Here is a 21,316-nt window from a genome sequence, read left to right as displayed (position 1 = left end):
GTGGCCTGTGATGGTAGTGTGGTTCCCAGTTACGTAGGTGACACCTTGTATTTCCTGCACGTATACAAAGAAACGTGCGCATCTTATACCCACAGATTGAAAATATTCAACGGAACAATGACAATCTCCATTCTCACAAAACTTCTTACTTTTCCGGGTGGTGGGGGTTCAGAAGCAATGTATATTCTGTAAAACAAACAGTATGCAAAAAAGCTTCAATCGTTATTTTACATTCTTAAAAAGATATGGTACAATCTACCTAAAAATAAATCAAGGGGAAGAAATGAAAAAACTTATGATACAATTTGTTGAGACTTGAGAGCATTATCAAGGTTCGTTGCCTTAAATAAAAACATGCAGGCAAAGATACAATAAAAATGGTAACTATGACCTTCATACCTCCATAAGCTTTAATTGCTTATATTTTGAAGGTACAAGGTGTCAAGTAGCAATAATACTAGCAGAATACTAAAAACAAGAATACTACATAATTTAGTTGAACACCTACTTGTTGATTCTTTCAACACCAACCTAGAGAACGAAAATTCTCAGAGACTTTGTTTCCTGCGTTGCTTGCCATGCTTTCCATCACTACATCAAGCTACCCAGGCTTCAAAACGTCGGGGTTTTGATCCTCAGTAAAAAAAATCAACACTAGCTAGGTACAATATGTGTGTGTTCTCTTCATTTGACTTTGTTTGAACTAATACGCGATTGGACCTGATCAGCTCTGGTTTCGTCTCATCTTCTACATCCGATTGAACCTCATCAGCCTTAATAAGCCCTGAAACTTGCTTTATTAAAGGTGAAGAGAATGCATCCTAAATCACATTGTATGTCGCTAGCAACTGTTAATCTGTCACAAGTGGCTGTTGCTTGCAACAGAACTTCTTGAATGACTTTGGGAAACTTGAAGGGCGAGCTTGATTGTTTGCCTCTGGGATGATCGACTTATATCAACACATTCCTCCAAATCAGCATCACACGTTAGCAACACCCACTCGGAGTCATCATCTAAGTATTTCAGCTGATAACCACTCATATCACCTATATTGAATCTGCGTACTACTTCTTGCACTAAATCTTTAAACTCCCAACTCCTCAGCATACGAAATCTGATCTTCTCCTCTCCATATGTGACTTTCACCCTCAAAGAATCGCTTTCTTGGATCACGTGGACCCCACAATTTGGTAGTGGTGGACGATTATCAACATTATTATGATGCTCTACCAAAGATTTCTGGCTCTGTGACCTTGAAATAATGTGTCCGGCTTCATGACTTGGTGTGTGAATTAGCTCTGCTTCACTTCTTGCACGTTTTAAGCAGATTTCAAGTGAGTTTGGGCCCACCTGAGGATCCTCATTACCCGAACCATTCCATGTAGAAGGCTGCTGCTGTGTCCCTGATGAGCAGCACTGGCTTGAGCTAGAACTCTGACTGCAGGATGAAGAGGGAGATTTTGATGTAGCAGTACCCTCAAGCTCTTTGCTTGTTTGTGTAGGAGGATCATGTTGCTTAGGAGTTGAAAACGGGCTAGTATTTGAGAGATTTGGGGAGGCCAAGTCTGGGAAGTTTGAATAAAATGAACCGATTTGAAAAGCACCGGAGGCACCCTGAACCGAGTCAATCACAACTTGAAGCTTCTGTAAGGAGTGACCAACCTTCTTTATTTTCCGGGAAGGCCACCGCTTAATTCCGTGCTGCCTGCATATCCTTTTCAAAGTTGTAGGGCATACTGCAACATAGAGATTATAGTTAGTACAGACAGTCTTTTTCCCTACTGACTTGCAACTTACAAGCCTACTTCCGTCTAGGTATGAGAAAAACAAACATATCACCAAGCATGTATGCATAGAGCACCCTATCCCTGAAGTCCAATCCTACACCGTAAAACTACTCATTTGCTCTAACACTTGGACATTAAAGCATTTATACTTAATATCCTTACTAAACTACTAAAGTTTCAGAGAAATGGATTAATTGGTTTTGACCATGCAGAACAAAAAGAAAATACCAACTTACCGCCAATGCTCTTCGCAGCATCCTTGAGGCTGCCAGCAAAATGCTGACGAAGAACTTCCAATGTAATAGTTTTCTCTGCCTTGGCCCGCTTTTTGTCTCCAGATTTTCCAGAAGTTGAGAAACTCCCTTCACCAACAGCAGAACAGTCTAGACTGCTGAAGCCTGGACTTCCCTTCATGTTAGCGCGTGGTGAATGCTGGCTCAATAGTTTACCAGCAAAATTTTCCCTTGTTTGATCGTCTTGAGGAACCGGGAGACCGCTAGTTCTGTCTCTCTCCTGGAAAGCAGTCCCACACGACTCCTCCTGAGAAGAATTCGATACAGTATTTTCCCCTTTTAACATATTGTTACTCAGCATTGAAGTTTCTTGCTCTAGTTCCTTATCACTGACAACCCTTAAACTTCTACAAACTCTTTGTATAATGATTGAAAGTGAAGTAAGCATTTTCTTCTGTTCTTCTGGATCCCTACAATCAGTAGGCAGGAAGAATTCCAACACAAAGTCAGCATTACCCGTGTAGATACACCTAAGGCGAATAGCAACAGCAGCACACAAGCCGAACATCCTCGCATGGTGCGAGAGAGGATACTCGGTCTTGGAATAAGTTGTTATGTCTGCTGAAAAGCATGGTTGATTTGTCATGAATGCCTTCCCAGCAACACCTTGTCCTCTAAATAGGTGATGCTCTGAGCAAGCTTCATAGAACTCTTGCATATAAGGATTTGCAATAAAGCAAGCTGAATCGACTGTTGACACACATCGGGAGACATTCTCATCAGAGTGTCTGCACCCCTCTTTGCCTTGTTGGATGCACGGTACCCATGTTTGGGCTAGGGGAAGCCCGTGACTACTACATGCAGATTTAATCACCTCCAGGACCTCTGGTAATGCAGCTTGGTATGAACTGCAGCACTCCTGATAAGAATGCATTTCTTCTTCTCATTAAAATCAATAACTGAAAATTAGCTTTTCCCAATCATATGACTGATATAATTACCTTTGTTTTTTGAGGACCTGGAATCTCGGAACAACTTCGAAGATCAACAGCCTGAGAAGTACAGGTTAGATAGTTAAAATCATAGTAGGGGGGAAGATATGATCCTTTTAGTGTCCAGGTTATCTCACATCATGTGTGCAGGGAAAAACCAAAATCATGTTTTCATGACAACAAATCCTTGGTTAAAGAAACTGCTTGCTTGTTATATCAGCTTTTCAATGCTCATCGAAAACTTTTCATACAAAAAAAAAATGCTCAAATTAGGATAGAAAAGTATGGCAAAAGATGAAAATCTGAAGAAATGTGCAGACTCAGATGGATGTTATCAATCATAGTTACTCAGTCTAAGAACTACAGGAATTCCTATATTTGTTGAATTAAAAGGCAGTAAAACAAAGCGAGAAGAAAAAAAAAAACAAACCTCAAGAGCTCTGCAGACACTTTCAAGTTCAGGTCGGTAGTTAACCTTCTGAGTGGTCATGACGACCTCAAGAACTCCCAAGCAGTTCCTGCTACCTTGGTCAAAAACCGGGAGAGCAAGGCTGCCACGAACATCGCATTGCTGAGCATAAGGAACTCGTGGATATTCATCAATCCTGAAAAATCTAACATCAGGAGTCCATTCAGGAACTTGTCCCAAGAAAACCCTTCCAGGCAATCCCACTGACACAGCGGCGTTTTCCTCTGCTGCAAACTCATAATTCATAGAAATGTTTCTGTAATTGGCAAGTTGTGAGCCACTGGAGTTGACTGAGAAAGGTTGGTCGACAGTGGTCAAAATACGGGTACCGCCCCTACTAACAGGAACCCATATTTGGACAAGGAGATCATTGCCTTTTGCTGAATCTTTAATATAATTAAGAGCCTTCAACAACCTTTCCATTACGGTAGAAGCTGGTTTAGGTTTGAACCACAGCAATTTATTGAGCTCAGAACCTTCTGCACAGAATTTGTCAAATTGATCTGAATCTGTTGCAATAGTAACCAAACTCTGGCCATTCGACATACTAACTCGATTTCCTAATTGGGTATCAACTTGAACTGGATTTTCAGCCAACTCCGAAGTTTCCCTCACTTGCTGACCACATTTCTGCGACATGTTCATGCTCGATTTTTCGTTCGTCACCTCTAACATTGGCCATAGGTATGAAGAATCAAAGAAAGCACCAGAGGTAGAAGGGCTCTGATGAAAGAAATTAGAGCCATCAACTGACTCTAACCAACATCCTTCGAGCAAGAGCTCATCCATATAATCGAGTTCCATTGCCGAATTTGATGGAACTCCAAATGCAACACTAGAATGGAAAGCAGCATCATCCATTTATCAGAGTACCCCACCTTCCTTTAAATTCCAAAAAGCTTCAAATACACTATATCCCCACTAACTAAATCAGAAGCTGATGTATGTTCTTCACAAGAGAATCACCTATGATATAAAAGCATCAAGGAATAAGCATTTCCTAGATTTCTTCACCCCCTCAATGATTTTTTATTCTTGCCTGCACAGAATCCAGATTTACCCAAAAATATATCATCAATTAAAGAATCTCACACAGAAAAGAACCATTCATAAATAAATAAAAAAGGAATCAAATGCTATTTTAAAAATCCTTAGTTACTCCACCATTAAGAGAGAAGAACCAATTTATTCATTTGAGATTGAAAAGTTGCATCCAATTAGCATCAGTCAAAGAAGCAGATGACATAAGATTGAATACAATCAAATACCCATCAAATTCATAAAAGAATAAAACCCCACCAAATCTGAGAATCCCAGAAAAAATTTCCAACAAGTTGGACCAAAGCATCTAAAAATGGTGAAAAAAACAGAAGAATCTGATCAATTTTTATTCTTTTGAAAAATTACATCCCTTCATTACAGAATCTCACAAAGTTGTTTTTTTTTTTTTTTTTTTTTTGATGCAAACAGAATCTAACAAAGTAAGGTTGGCAGAAAATCCTTTTAACTTGACTTCGATGTTAAGCTTTTGCACAAAAATCAAAAGTTGCAGCAGCCAGCCAACAATCTTAGACAAAAACTAAAACTTTGCTAAATTCATTGAAACAGAAATTTAAGAGAATAATCCAACTTGGGTAAATTAAAGAAAGAAACTTTGACCCAAGTTAATTAAGGTTGATGGATAATTAATAAAAGGAGTTAAAGAGAAGAAGAACAAAGTTACTAAATTAGGAATAATAGTATGGGAAAGATACCTGAAAAAAACTAGCTAGCCCACCAATAATAATGTACCAAATCTTTTTTTGTTGCCTCAAAAATACCCAGAAATTGTCAGAAAATGCTGAGGCAAATTCCTAACTGAACAATCAAAATAACTTTTTTGGTGTCTGAAAATCTGATGTGAGAGAGAGAAAAGACCCTTAAACCTTTTTCTTTTTCTTTTTTTTGAAGAGTAAATGTTCGAAGGGGTAGTTTTTTTTCTCTCTCTCTCCTCTTATGAATATAAGTTGGGGGTGTGTGTGTGTTTTTGCTAGCAAAAGAAGGATCAGATGGAAATGATTCCTAAGTATGGTTGGGTGAAGATTCTCCGTTGGTACAACGGACGGTGTGGGACCCACTAAGGCCTAAGCTACACTGTGTCCTCTTGTTCTTGGGATTCACGCTGTAAAGTCAACCAAAAAACAAAAAGAGGGAGAAAGTGAGTTTTGTGGTGGTGTGGTGTGGGTGTGTGCCTGTGTGGGAATAAATGAATGAATGAATGAAATAAGAGACGGAGTGACGTTTTGTTTTTGGTCCAACACTCTTTTCATAAGAAAATGTATATATTGCTTATTTAGAAATTGAATTTTGTAGTTGGAAAATTTTAAAAGGGGGATGACGTTGCTTAGGTACTAAAGATTTGAAAGATTGAGTCCATGTCACTTGATCATTTTGATAGTCTTCCCAAGTATTCAATCATGGATATAGTATTGTAATGTTGTCGAATTAATTTGGTTGATAAAGTATCGGGGTTGTAAGAATATGCCTTGAATTGTGGTGCTTAAAAGGTGTTTGACGAAATGCTTAGGAGACACAAGTCTGAGTCTCGCCCGGGCAGGTCGGGCGAACCTCGCCCGGTCGGGCGCGAGATCAAATCTGGGAGAACAAAGTTTCGCCCGGTCGGATGCGCAAGCACGCCTGGGAGAACTGGAGACCGCCCGGTCGGGCGGATTTCGCCCGGGCCGCCCGGGCGGGTCGGCGAATAACGCGTTTTGAGCCGCTGTGTATAAATAGATTATTTTTACCTAGGTTTTACACTACGAACAACACTCTGTTCTCTTTGTAATCTGGTTTCTTCTCATAATAAAATATTATCTCTCTCTCTGCCGTGGACGTAGCCAAATTGGTGAACCACGTAAATCTGTTGTCTGATTTTATTGTTTTTGCATTCATAATTTGTTCTCTCTCACGTCCGTTATAACAAACTGGTATCAGAGCTTTGGTGTTCGATATGTGTGAGAAAGATGTCTGGGGTGAATGTGAAAATTGATAAATCCACTAGGAGGAATAGTTTTAGTCTGTGGCAGATCAAGATGCGGACTTTACTGAAGCAACAAGGGTTGGGGGCACCGTTGGCAAAGAAGTCAACAGATCCAGTTACCGCTGAGATGACCACTCTGGAGGAGAGGGCTCATTCAACGATTATGTTGTGTCTGGCAGATGACATAATCACTGAAGTCGCGGAGGAGGAAACCGAACCTGGTCTGTGGTTGAAATTAGAGAGTTTGTATATGACAAAATCTCTAACCAATAAGTTGCTTTTGATGCAACGTCGGTTCAGTCTGCGAATGCAGGAAGGTATGCCTCTTAGAGATCATCTAGATCAATTAAATACAATTTTGCTAGAATTGCGTAATATTGATGTGAAGGTGGAGGATGAGGATGCCGCTTTAATCTTGCTTGTGTCTTTACCTATATCGTATGAAAATTTTGTGCAATCTTTCATTGTTGGTAAAGATTCTGTGTCCCTAGAAGAAGTTAGATCATCTTTGCATACTAAGGAATTGCGCCATAAGGCATCTGGTAGTAGTACAAGTACAGAAAATCAGTCTTCTAGGTTAGTGGCCAGTAGTGGTGGTAAAGGACATGTTAAAAAGAATTTAAAGAAATCTGGACTAAATGGGGTCCTAAACCTAATGATATATGTAACTACTGTAAGGAAAAGGGGAATTGGAAGAAGGAATACATAAATGGCCTATTGCAACCCCTAAAAACCGTTGCAATAAAGCTAAAAACCGTTGCAATAGAGCTATTGCAACGGTCCAACAACCGTTGCTGTTGCTGCCGTTGCATTAGACCTATTGCAACGGTTTTTTGGCCTATTGCAATGGCTACAACACAACCGTTGCAATAGGTGTAAATAATCGTTGCAACAGCTACAAAACCTATTGCAACGCCTCTTTTGTTAGTGCAACGCCATAGAATAGCTATTGCAACGCTCCTACTACTCATATTATGTCCCATTTTGGCGTCTATTGCAACACCTCCAAATATATTGCAACGCCATCGTATAACTATTGCAACACCTCTATAACAAATATCATATCACATATTGACATATATTGCAACGCCTCCATAGCAAACGCAACTCCAATTTCATAGTATTAGTAGAAAATTAACATATATACAGTTATATATTCATAAATTTATTTTGAAATTTTATACCTAGAAGAAAAACTTATGCATAGAATATTCATGCGCCCAAAGGCAAATTATCCAAAATATTATTACAAGTCTATCAACTAATAATAAACTAAACAAAATTCATGGTTTTTCAATTCTCTTCGAGAGAACTTTTACATATAAAATGCTCATTTGTTTATGCGAGTAACTATTCTCAATCTACTCTTCCTTCATATATGTTGGCAAAAAGTGAGTCCAATGTTGCGGCAGTGAGGGCAGCAAGCAGCACCGTAAAAGAGAATAAAGTTGGGTTTGTTAAATAATTTTCAACAATTGCGTGAATTGCGAGGTAACCCACGAGCTTCTTCGAGTAGTAGATTGATTCTTGTTGTCCAGTATAATGGAATTCTTCGTGGCCCCTATTTCCTGTTATCACCATCAAACATATTTTCCATGTAATTAGCACATACGGTTAAACATCTTAATCAGGTTTTAAATAAAAACTAGTGAAACAAGATCTGAATCCAGAATCTAATACAAGTTTGATTTACATCTCGTTAGCCAAGTACTCTCGAAAAAAAAGAAAAACATATAAAAAAGAACTGAATTTGGCACTAAATGAAAGATTAATTGAGCATGAAGAACATGATGCGCTCATCAGATTATTCGATGGATTACAAGACCACAAAACTATTTTAATACCATCAGCATTAAAATGGATGGCTCCTGGAAGCAAAATGCGAAGGACAACAAATGGAAATCATCTATATAACTTAGATACAAAATGAAGACCATAATAGGTTCAAAGCTAACAAAATCTTTGTTATTTCGCCTATTCAAACAGAAGCATATGCAGTTCCTTCAAGCAATCAAAGACAATATTATAGGATCAAGAGAGTTAGCTATTAACAAGAGAGTTAGTTATTCACAAGAGAGTTAGCTATTCATCACATTGATAGTCAAGAGTTGATTGACAGCCTCCGGAACCAAAGTTTAGCAGCAAGAGAGATAAAGTCTATTATTGAGTATACAAAATGAAGACCATAATAGTCCGTTTAAGTTGTATCAAAGTGTCAAGAAAAGAAGTGAATCTAGCTCATAATCTAGCTGTTAGAGTAAGGTTAGAATGAGCATGAGTCTGTATTTTTTTAGTTGCTATCCTTTTACCTTGATTTAACCTCTGTAAAGAAAAAAGTACTTCATATACAACACAAAACCAAAACATAAAAATGCAAGCATACCATGAAGAAGGGAATGCAAGTTTCCATTATAATTGCACCAAAATGAGCAGAACAAGCATAATAACACACTTATAATTATACCTAAAATGCACTAAATTCATTTGTTCCAAAAGAAGTTTTTTATATATTAATCATGGAATAAACATATAAGCACTCAAAACTCATAAAATAAATAGTATGATCACTTGAAACGAATATCATCAAGAAAACCAAAATCAAGAGAAATTTCATCAAAATTTCACAGATGAAAATAATAAACATTATGCAAAAAACCATTTATAGAAACAAAAATGCGCTAATAACCTAATATCAAGTGACATTCAGCATCAAACCAGAAATCAATGAATTGCCAGGATGAAACCCAATAATCAGAAATGGAAATGCACAAATACCCAAAAGTGATGTCCAGCAAAAAAAAAAAAAAACCAAAATCAAGAAATAATCAAGAATCATAAATCAAGAAACAAAGAACTTGTAAAATAATACTAATAACAGAAAAAATAAATTGAACAGGCCAAGAACAACAAAATTGCACGACAGAAAACGAACTAGAGAGGGACAAAAGAACCCACCACTAAACCACTGTCGTGCAACCAATTAGCACGAGCGAGCCAGCCGCGGCAGGCAACCGACATAGTGTAGGGCTGCCTAGTCTGATTCTCCCAGCCGCCGAGCTCCACCCCCCGCGACTTTCAGGCGCAATTTTGTCGGACATCAGCCACATGCGACCACCGATCAAAGTTGGTGTATCCAGCCAGCCATGTTTGGGGCTAAAATTCATCTTAATTATGTAACAATTACACAATTTCAATCTAAATTTTAATATACAAACTTAGGGTTTCTGTAATTTGGGGAAAACTAATTGAATAAATTAATAAAGGAAATCTATACGTTAGAGGAGAGGGACAAGTAAGGGAGCACCAAGATGGCTCCGGCGAGGTAGTATCGCAGGAGGGGGAGAAAGAGAGTGACGATGCAAAGCTAAGAGAGAGAGGTGATTGGGTGAAACAAGGGTTTGTATTTCATGGGTATAAATTATTATAATCTCAAACAAGAAGGGAAAAAGGGAATTAAGTATGATGTTCCATTTCATACCCTTATGTAATGCATACAGCTGGCAGAATATCCTATTGTCCTATTGCAACGTTTATTTAAAAACCGTTGCATAGCTTGAAAGGCCGTTGCATTTGACACTCTAGTGCAACAACTCATTAGGACTGTTGCAATTAACCGTTGCATTATAATTAACCGTTGCATTATGCGTTGCATTATAGTTAACCGTTGCATTATACCGTTGCATTTGCTTCAAAATGTAGTAGTGAATGTCCTAAAAAGAAGCATCAGGAGAATAAATCTGGGTCTGGCTAACCTGCTGTTGTAGCAGAAAATTCGAATTCTGAGGATGACCTTGCTCTAGTTGCAAATGAGCAAACATATTGTAGTGATGTGTGGGTTCTTGATTCTGGAGCGTCGTATCATATGAGTCCTCATAGGGAGTGGTTTACTACTTATGAGCAGGTAGATAGGGGTAATATTTCGATGGCTAACAGTGCAGTCTGTAAGATAGTTGGAATAGGCTCTATCAAGATTTGGACTCATGAGGATATTTTCTATACTTTGAAAAATGTGAGGCATGTTCCACAGATGACCAACAATCTGATTTCACTTAGTCTATTAGACAGTAAGGGATTCAGTTTCAGAGGGAGTGGTGGAATTTTGTGTGTCTGCAAGGGTTTAAAGGAGATTTTCAAGGGGGTCAAGCGTGGTACTTTGTATGTTCTGCAGTGTTCTACTATCTCAGGTTCAGCTTTTGTTGCGTCGTCTGAGGTTCAGAAGGGGGATATGACCAAGTTATGGCACATGAGACTTGGTCATATGAGTGAGAGAGGAATGCAAATCCTCTCCAAGTAAGATCTTCTGTGTGGCCATAGGGTCACAAACATGGAGTTTTGTGAGCACTGTGTTCTTGGGAAATTATATCCACTCTGATTATTGGGGTCCTTCACGCGTGGAGTCTTTGGGAGGTCACAGGTATTGTGTCTCTTTTATAGATGATTATTCAAGAATGACTTGGTTGATTATCATGAAGTCAAAAGGTGAAGCTTTCAAGAATTTTCAGCAGTGGAAGGCATTGGTGGAAAATCAAACTGGGAAGAAGATCAAAAGGCTAGGAACTGATAATGGTCTGGAATGTTTTTTGTCTGAGTTCGACGAGTTCTGTAAAAATGAAGGGATTGCTAGGTATCACACTGTCAGAAATACACCACAGCAGAATGGTGTAGCAGAAAGAATGAATCAGACACTTATGGAGAGAGCTCGGTGCATGCTCTCTAATGCTGGTAGGACTAGAAGGTTCTGGGGAGAAGCTATCAATACAGCATGTTATTTGATAAATCGTGGACATCATTCTGGGATCAATCTCAAAACACCATATGAGATGTGGTCAGGTAAGCCTGCAAATTAATTAGATATGCGAGTTTTTGGTTGTAATGTCTACTATCATGTGAATGAAGGAAAGTTAGAACTAAGGGCTAAAAGGGGAGTGTTTGTGGATTATGGAGATGGAGTTAAAGGCTATAGAATCTGGTCTCCGTCTGAAGGAAGGGTTATACTTAGTAGAAATGTAGTTTTTGATGAAAATTCTATGTTTAATCCTACTGTGACGTCCATTGAAGTATCAGATAGTAGTAGTGTTGATAAACAGGTAGAGCAGCAAGTCACTCATGATGAGAGTGATGATCATCAACACATTGGTTCTGAAGAACCATCATCTTCGACGCCAAGTGAGGAGGCGCCTAGCCTGGCACGGGAACGTCCTATAAGGACAAATTTTGAAAAACCTCCAAATATATATGGGTTTGAAGATATGGTGGCTTATGCACTGCAGGTTGCTGAAAAGATGAATGTCTATGAGCCATCCACCTATAGGGAAGCAGTTACATGTACGGAGTCTACCTATTGGCTTGCTGCAACGGGGGAAGCGATGGAGTCACTTCATAAGAACGAGACTTGGGAGCTTGTGTCTAAACCTTCAGGGAGAAAAATTATTACTTGTAAATGGGTTTTCAAGAAAAAGGAGGGGATAACATCTGAAGAAGGGGTCAAGTATAAGGCTCGACTGGGTTACAAGAGGGTTCACACAAAGGGAGGGTGTAGACTATAATGAGATTTTTTCGCCTGTAGTTAGACATACTTCCATCAGGGTGCTACTAGCGATAGTTGCACATCAGGATTTTGAGCTAGAGCAGCTAGATGTAGAAACAGCTTTCTTACATGGAGAGTTGGAGGAGGAAATATATATGGCTCAACCAGATGGGTTCCAGGTTTCGGGAAAGGAAAACAATGTTTGCAAGTTGAAGAAGTCCTTATATGGGCTAAAACAGTCTCCAAGGCAATGGTACAAGAAGTTTGATAGCTATATGATGAAGCTAGGCTACAACAGGAGCTCATATGATTGTTGTGTGTATCATAACAAGCTGACAAATGGGTCTTTTATCTACTTAGTGCTATATGTGGATGATATCTTGATAGCTGACAGGAACAAGTCAGACGTTCAGAGATTGAAGGAACTTCTCAGTGCTGAATTTGAAATGAAGGATTTGGGTGCAGCAAGGAAGATTTTGGGGATGGAGATTTATAGGGATAGGACTCATAAGAAACTTTTCTTGTCACAGAAAGGTTATATTGAGAAGATACTGTCAAGGTTTGGCATATCAACAGCAAAACCTATAGATACTCCAAGTGCTTCGAATAGTCATTTGTCTGTGGTTTTTGCACCTAAGTCGGCTGAGGAGAAGGAGTACATGAGTCGGGTTCCGTATGCTAGTGCAGTAGGGAGTCTGATGTATGCTATGGTTTGCACTAGGCCGGATCTTGCACATGCAGTCAGTGTAGTTAGTAGGTTCCTGGGTGATCCTGGTAAGGAGCATTGGCAGGCAGTCAAGAGGATTTTTCGGTATCTTAGAGGCACGTCGGATATTGGTCTCATCTATGGAGGCAAAGTATATGGCCTTGACAGAAGCCGCTAAGGAAGGAATCTGGTTAAAGGGGTTAATCAGTGATTTGGGTCTACATCATGATCAGGCAACTGTTTACTGTGACAATCTGAGTGCAATATGCTTAGCTAAGGATCAAGTCCATCATGAGAGGACTAAGCATATTGATGTAAGATATCATTTATTGAGGAGTGAGACTAGGATTAAGGTGAAGAAGGTGGGAACTGCTGATAATCCTGCTGATATGTTCACCAAGCCGGTTCCGCAGAGTAAGTTCCAACATTGTCTGGACTTACTCAATGTTCGTGATTGTTAGTTGCCCTCTTGGGGCAATTTTAGGGTCCTTAGGGACTAATATGGTCTGGTTGTCTTTTGGGACAAATCTGGTGTTTGGGAGATTCTGGGCGTTGTGATTAATGCATCTGAGTTTCTGGTTATTTTGAGAGGATTCAAGTCAAGGTGGAGATATGTAAGAATATGCCTTGAATTGTGGTGCTTAAAAGGTGTTCGATGAAATGCTTAGGAGACGCAAGTCTGCTTCTCGCCCGGTCGGGCGCGGGAGCAAATCTAGGAGATCAAAGTTTCGCCCGGTCGGGCGCGCAAGCACGCCTGGGAGAACTGGAGACCGCCCGGGCCGCCCGGGCGGGCAGCGAATAACGCGGAGAACGCGTTTTGAGCCGCTGGGTATAAATAGATTATTTTTACCTAGGTTTTACACTACAAAAAACACTCTGTTCTCTCTGTAATCTGGTTTTTTCTCATAATAAAATATTCTCTCTCTCTCTCTGCCGTGGACGTAGCCAAATTGGTGAACCACGTAAATCTGTTGTCTGATTTTATTGTTTTTGCATTCATAATTTGTTCTCTCTCACGTCCGTTATAATAGGGGTGTTATCTTTTTTTTTTTTGAATAAGGTAATGTGAAACATTGATAAGTTGGGGGAATAAACAGAGGATGAGAGTGCAGAAATTGTGCCAGCCAAGAAGCAAATGGGTCCAACCATATCGTTTGATGTTTTTTCCACTAGTGTATGTTTAAAGTCTAGTATTTCCCATTGCCACAAAGGCCTCATCATTGAGTCCGTCCGGCTTGCATTTTTATGTAGATCCAGTTATAGTCCAGTCCATGTCTGCTATTTATATAGTTAAGCTCATGTCTCCTTCATGATCAAGTCCATCATATTCCAAAACCCATATAATTTTTTAATCATCCATCCAAAATCATTTCTCATTCGAAAGTCATTTCTAAAAACTTATAAGTGAATTTCATTCGATTTCTATTAAGGAAAAGTCTTGAGTTTACGATGCAGATCCAAATGCAATAAGTCAAGATGAACTAGTTACACTTGTCATGGAACATATGAGGTTCACTTTGATGGCTCAAAGGCAGGCATTTGTTACATGCGTTACTTGGATTGAAGATGAAACTACTTAGCATTTTAAGTAAGTGTCATCCTTAGTTAAAATGTTTATTAAAGTAGTTGAGTTGTTTTAGTTTCAATAAGTCCGAAAATATCTAGTATATCGGTGCATCAAAGAGTCTAGTTGTCAACTTGTCATGACTTGTATTTTAGAAAAGTTTTCTTATCTCTGAGTTGTAAATGGCGTGTAAGGAAGCATCCTTTATGTCATGTGGTTCTAGAGTATTTTAGGAAAGTTTTGAGCATCTTTCCTTATTTTTGAGTTTCCTTAAGTTCTAGCTAAATTCTAGGCTTGAAGTAAGGGAAAACGTTCCTTATCTTTCTCTATTACGTTTTTATGGGAATTTCGCATAGATTTTATGCTTTGATTTTATGATTTCAAATTAAAAGTGGTTTAATATAGGTTTTATTACGTACTTAACTAGTCATACGTTTATTAATCTAGCTTGTACTATAAACTATATTCCCTACATTCCTGGTTCCAATACCTATGTTTTAATCTACGTTTGACAAAATAATATATGTGTGTGTGTGTGTGTGTGCGCGCGCGCGCGCGCGTGTGTGTGTGTGTACATATATATATACATAATACATACACACACACACACACACACACACACACACACACACACACACACACACACATATATATATATATACATATATTTATAATTATTTTTAATAGGAAAAATTGATATGAATAATCCCACCTTTGACCGATCTGCTAAAAATAGTCACATCTTTTGAAATTTTGAAAATAATCCCAACTTTTAAATATGTGTGGTCAAAATAAGCTATTTTAATCTTTGACTTGTTTAACCGGTTTTATTAACATTTTTCCCTTCTTAAAATAATCATTAATTCAATTAAAAACAAAACTAACCATCCCTCCCCTCTTTTACACTTACACTCCCTATCCTCCTCCTCACCCCTATTGGTTGCCTCCCTTTCTCTCTTTTCAATCCCTATTTGCTCCCTTCCTCCCACGAGTCCCACCACCATCCCACCCATGGAAACCACCACCAATGCAACTCTTCACAAACTAATTCAAGTTTGCATCAATGATCCTAAAATAATGTGGAAGAATTTGTGTATATCATTTGATTCAATCTTTGAATGAAGAATTTGTGTATCAAGTTCATTGATTCAATCTTTGAATATTAATAAAGTAGAAGAGTTTGATTTATATAATAGAGATTACTAAATAATAATCAACATTTAGGTTTTAAAATATTATAAGGCCCTGTTCTTTTAAACTTATATTCAGTTCAGTACAATTTAGCGCATTTCAGTTCATTTCAGCCAAATAAGTTCAATTCAGCTAAAATAAGTTCAGTTCAGTTCAGCCAATATATGTTCAGTTCAACTAATATAAGTTCGGTTCGGTTCAATTCAACCAAAATAAGTTCAGTTCATCAGTTCAGCCAAAGTCAGTTTAGTTTAGTCTTGTATAATGTTGTAATTATCTAATGGTGTAATAATTATTTTTGTTTTCAATGTTACTATTACTATTGTTATTATTATTAATATTATAATTATAAGAAGGATGAATTTATATTTTTTTAAATTTTTTAATTTTGTTAATTTTCGTTATTTTTTATTATTATTAATATTGTTATTGTTATTGTTATTGTTATTATTATCATCATTATTATTATTATTGTTATTGCTATTATTATTATTATTATTATTATTATTATTATTATTATTATTATTATTATTATTATTATTGTTATTGCTATTATTATTATTTTTTATTTTTATTATTATTATTATTATTATTATTATTATATTTGTTATTATTATCTACACCATCACCAACAACAATTTAATAAAAATAATAAACAATTAAGGTATATCCGACATTTTGTAAGAGGACACCATCTTTCTTCTCCCTGGACTTATATAATAGATATATATATAGTTCATCTGATTTGATCTTCAACTATGAAACTATAGTTCTCCTGAAAAGAGAGCAGTTTTAATATCACTAAAAGGCTCTAGATTCGAATTTGAGTCTATGAAAGGTAAGAAATATTCTTGTAATATTATAAAGGAATTATTGTCAATAACATGTTAACCTTTGTCTCATCTGTTAAAAAAAAGTCATTTTTTTGATTATTTCTTGAATAAGTCGACCTTTAGTATTTATCAATTTTAAACAAGGTAAATTAAATATAATATGACTTTTTCTTTCTTTTTTGTAATTTTATTTTCTTTTTTTGTTTTCTCTCTCATTCCTTTAAAGAGTTACACATATAATATTAAGCGGTTAAATAAGTTAATGACATGCAAGACTTGTTTAAAACATCTTGATATTAAAAGTTGACTTATTCAAGGATAATCAAAAGGTTGACTTGTTTTTACATAATGGTTTAAACTTTAAAGGTTGAGTTATTCTTGACTATTTTTTCTTATTATAAATGGATTAGATCTCGTGTCTTACACAAAATCCGTATATTTTTTAATATAAGATGAATATTCCTTGCACAAGTGGAGAAAATTGGAGATCTCATTTTATAAGGCACAAGAATCGAACCCTTATCACAAGAGTAAAAGGAGGCCATCCAAGTTCCAACCAACTTGGCCAAACTTGAATCTTACAACCCCTCTTTTTTTTTTATTTTTTCTTTTTGGCCCCCACAGAGAACCTCTTGATAAGAATAAAAACCCTATTGAACCAACACCTCTTATATGTCAGTCAGCCCACATACACAGCTCAACACTTAATAATAAGGGGATATAATAGAATTACTTCTCTCAAACCTGTGTAGGTACTGAGTTTCCCACCACCTCTACATCTACCGTTCAAGCTTCGTCCTTACCACCCCTCTTGACCTGTACAAAAATTGTGTGTAAACACGTACAATGGTACATACACAAAAACAAGGATTAAGACTCGAATATTTTATAGAAGCCCACGTCACCATAGTATATAGAAGCAAATACTAAATTACTAATGTAAGAATATAATTAAGAGTTTGCATACTTGAGCATCCTTTCTAGATCAGTATCTGACAAGAACTTTAACTTTTGTTAGGCGAACAATTAGTATTAATTTTAAGCAAAGAGTATTCTGCAATTTGGGGTGAAAGGGAATCATAGACCTGGGCCAATGTGCTTGCAATTTGCATTAAAAGACGAATCAGTGGGGTGTGACCACTTTCCTTTCCCCTTGTTTAGATGCTCTGTCTGATCTCCGTGTTTATTTAAATAATGATTCAATATAATATGCTGTAAAATAATTTAGTACTCACTAATCTGAAAAAAAAACCCATTCACGCGCGTTTTATCCAATCGAAGCGTCGACAAAAGCAACTCTTTTTTTATGGGAAGAATAATATCATTCATAATAAGTTATTATACATTACATACAATGATAAATAAGATTTGAATAATTCAAATTTAGAACATAATTTTCATAATGAAACTAATTAATTTTAAAAATACTCGAGTGCACCTCCAACACCACCACAATGTATTTCAATGTCTTTACATCTTTTCAAGTGCAAACCTTCATAAATTGATTATGCGGTATAATTGTTTCCAGTGATGAATTGCTGAAAAAACCTAAATCCTCATGATCACTTCCAAATTAACACCATGAAAATAAGAAAACTCATACAAAGATGAGAAGCAACCTACTAAAAAGGAAGATAAAAACTCACACAAATGGAGAGATGTAGACACGTAATCGTGTCTCCCCCATTTAAGGATCCGATAATGAAACATACCGCAATTTTAATCGGTCCGTCTTAAGGAGAGAGCAGTTCGAAAGTCATGCCAAAACTACTTCGAAAAATGTTAAAGTCCTACTTTAAAGCCCAATTAATTACTTTAGAGAATCAATAGCATTTTAAGTCCAATTTTTTAAAAAGCCCAATGATTAATTATTCATAATAATTAATTATTTATTTTAATAAATTTCATAATTAAAATCGGATTTTTCAAAGTCAAAAGATAAAAGAAAATCTTTAAAATCCATTTTCAAAAATAAGTTGGCAAAGCGTGCTAGTAACGTCGCGCGCCTGGTGCACCATCGTGCGCTTGGTGCACGGCCGTGCACCAGGAGCACATCCTTACACTTTGCGCACCAGTGTGCTTCAGGCGCAACTTTCTGCACCTGTGAGAGGTGCACCAATATGCACCAAACACGTGGCATTATGTGTGATACAGGATCGTGCACTTAACGCACTCCTCTACGTGATGCACAAGATTCTTTTTTATTTTGTTAAACCGCGTAACATGTGTACGTATCTAAATGGGCATGATGCGTCGGGCGCAACAATGTGCGTCTAACACTTGATTGTGCGTCAGACAAGGCTACGCCTAGCTCAGCCCGCATGTGACAAGCAATTTCCTTTTTCCTATAAATATGTCTTGATTTCCATACGCTTTTCAGACGATTTTCCACGACCTTTTATACTACCACTTTCATATTTTATGAAACCTTTCTATAAAACCTATCTGCAAAACTCATGTATACACAAACACATATTTTTAGACATACATAGACACATATTTTCCTTCAGGCTTCAAGATTGTGCGTCCCGAAGCTTGTCAACAGACCAAGCCACAGTATAATCATGAAGGTCCTTGAATAATTCATTATTTTTATATTGAAGTTACTAAGAATTTCTTTCCTGGCGTAGATCTTTTATATAAAATTGTGCCTTTATACTTCTAATGTCTTCATCATTTTTATTTATTATTCACACACATGCTTATTATATGATTGTCCTATTTTAATTCTTTCATCACCCATTTGTTTATTATTACTAATCAAAGACCTAAAAGACTATTCTGATAATAATCAAATAATTTGATCAACCTGTTAGGAACCTTGTAATTTGATTGCATAATAACATACCACTAAAAAATAGTATTTTTATGGATTTCCTAAACCAAACTGGATTAAATATTTTTTAGTGTTCACGAAAATAATTTATGGTTATTCTTCTGCATAAAAATTTACATTAATCAATATTTAGTAGAGGAGAACAATGTCGACATGGTTCCTGACCTTGATCGTACCCTCACCCCAAACTCAACTTTTGGTTCATTGACCATCTATGGAGTTAGAACGTGAAAATCTATATTGGATAAGTCCCTAAGTTGTCCCTACAATTTTCCAATATCTAACTTGGTTTATGAGTCTTCCTTTAAAGACTTGTTAGCGACTTCATACACGTTTTCAATAAAACCTTTACAACGAGGTAGTCAAATACGCGCTCACCCAACGTAGGCGAACTAAAAACACGCCGACAATTTGGCGAATCTAATGGGGAGGGTTTTAAAAAATTAATATTTTAAATGAGTAGGTGAAACTCGAAAAATACGATTCATACTCTTTTAGTGCTTTAGAATGACATTACAGTTTTGCATATGAATGACTATTGTTTAAGTCACCATAAGGCCTATCTACCTTGCCTCATTAGCGCATGTTCTATGCGTGAGGCCACCCTGGGTGGTTTGCGCTTTGTCCTTCAAAAAGCTTCCTCATCGATAGTGTTGAATCTTAGTCATAAGCAAACCTACCCAACCATGATATTGTTCTCTTGTTCATGACTTGAGAACTGGAGTGCGTCTTACACGTGGCCACCTCTTTAAGGTATGAAGCGTGGAATCAACCTTTTAGTCATTGAGCCTTTCAGACTTATAATAAACCTGACCATAGTTTCAAACATAGAACTATACTTTAGGTTGGAACTTTTGCATCCATATTACATGAAATTTGCTTGTGATTGCAATGTTGTATGTTATTAACTTCTATTGTAATTATTATGCGTTGCACCTAAAAATCGCGACTAAAAAAACAAAAATAAAAGATCGTCAATTGGCCAAAACGTCGCCTAAATCCCCAAAAAAGATGTCGGGGGAGTAGCGCGCCAAGCATATTAAGGTGTTCCTGGCGCAACACTCCCGCGCTAGACACACGAATATGCCCCAGGCGCAGTAATGCTACGTGGCACGCAGTTTGTGCATTACATGCTTTTCATCGATTTAGTCGCCGTGGTAGTCAATCCTATAATCAGCCCGTCTGCACTCGCGTAAAATCCGGATCATGCTAAGAGTCTCACCTAAAACAAACAAAAATACAAGTCTTTTCATGCAAGGTCGAGTATGTCCTTAAAAAAGGTACATTTGGAAAATTGGTCATGATAGAGTTAGAATTATCATACATGTCGACCTCCTCCCATCTCTAACTGATCTGCTCTATCAATTTTACCCAATCATATTCAACCAATTTCAAAAACATACATTTTCAAAATCAAACCTACACCCTCGTGTATTCTACCTTTTTCGAGAACATTTACTAATCACCTACCACCTATTGAAAAAAAATTCAAAATTAATCCATCATCTTTTCCTAACAAAAGATAAAAAATGAGGGGTTCCTTTCAAAAAATGAATTTCAAAAATTATAGTCCAAACACCTTTATTCAATCCACTCAAATCAACCGAATCCTACTTTGCATTCATTTTAGGGAATGCACTAGAGTCCATTTTACATTCATATTAGGTCTATCTAAATTTGAGTACATGCAATCATATTAGGCCCGCTAGAATTAGAGTCGATTCTAGACCCATATAAGTCTTGTTCATGTCAAAATCTAGGGCCATTCACATCTTTATGTGAACCCTAGTCAATGTTAAGCCCAATCCAAGTCCAAGCCCAGTCTGTTTTGTTCTAAGTCCAATCTTATTCCATTTCCAATGTCAAGCACATGTGGATCTCCCAGCCTAAGTCAAACTTATAAGTCCATTTAGGCCTAATTTATATCCTAGGTCTAATTTGCATCTCCATGTAGGCCCTAGTCAAGTCCAACTCCTTCCTAAATCCATAATTGCTCAGATCCCTCAAGTCTAGCTCAACTGGTCCTTCTATTGATCCATAACTACCCCAAATTGTCGAGTTTAGCTAAGATACTCATCCCTATAAGACCATAATGGCAACCCCCTAAGTCTAGCGAAGAAGCCTTTCGATAGGCTTCATCAAAGAGGAGCAATACAAC

General features: G+C 37.2%; 1 protein-coding gene across 2 annotated transcripts; it reads right to left on the bottom strand.

Moving 5' to 3' along the window:
* Positions 1-203: 203 nt before the first annotated feature.
* LOC104905644 (protein NLP4) lies at positions 204-5,713 on the bottom strand. Of its 2 annotated transcripts, XM_010694240.4 has the most exons (5): positions 5,237-5,713; positions 3,444-4,521; positions 3,023-3,073; positions 2,025-2,940; positions 204-1,737 (listed from the first exon to the last, which is right to left on the bottom strand). In XM_010694240.4, the coding sequence occupies exons 2-5, from the start codon at positions 4,341-4,343 to the stop codon at positions 860-862; spliced, it is 2,745 nt and encodes a 914-aa protein (XP_010692542.1). In that variant the 5' UTR covers positions 4,344-4,521; positions 5,237-5,713; the 3' UTR covers positions 204-859. The 2 variants fall into 2 exon arrangements, with proteins under 2 accessions (XP_010692542.1, XP_057248540.1); XM_057392557.1 differs by lacking the exon at positions 5,237-5,713 and having other exon boundaries at positions 3,444-5,204.
* Between the last annotated feature and the right edge of the window lie 15,603 nt (positions 5,714-21,316).

This window comes from Beta vulgaris, chromosome 1 (genome assembly GCF_026745355.1).
Source record: "Beta vulgaris subsp. vulgaris cultivar EL10 chromosome 1, EL10.2, whole genome shotgun sequence".
Lineage (NCBI taxonomy): Eukaryota > Viridiplantae > Streptophyta > Magnoliopsida > Caryophyllales > Amaranthaceae > Beta > Beta vulgaris.
The sequence above is the reverse complement of the archived record's forward strand: the minus strand, read 5'-3'. Positions and strand labels throughout refer to the sequence as shown.

Excerpts from the sequence above, each read along its gene's own strand:
- LOC104905644 (XM_010694240.4), bottom strand. The coding sequence starts at position 4,343 with ATGGATGATGCTGCTTTCCATTCTAGTGTTGCATTTGGAGTTCCATCA. Across the intron at positions 3,074-3,443 it reads GTGTCTGCAGAGCTCTTGAG|GCTGTTGATCTTCGAAGTTG; the intron begins GTTTGTTTTTTT and ends TGTACTTCTCAG. Across the intron at positions 2,941-3,022 it reads CAGGTCCTCAAAAAACAAAG|GAGTGCTGCAGTTCATACCA; the intron begins GTAATTATATCA and ends CATTCTTATCAG.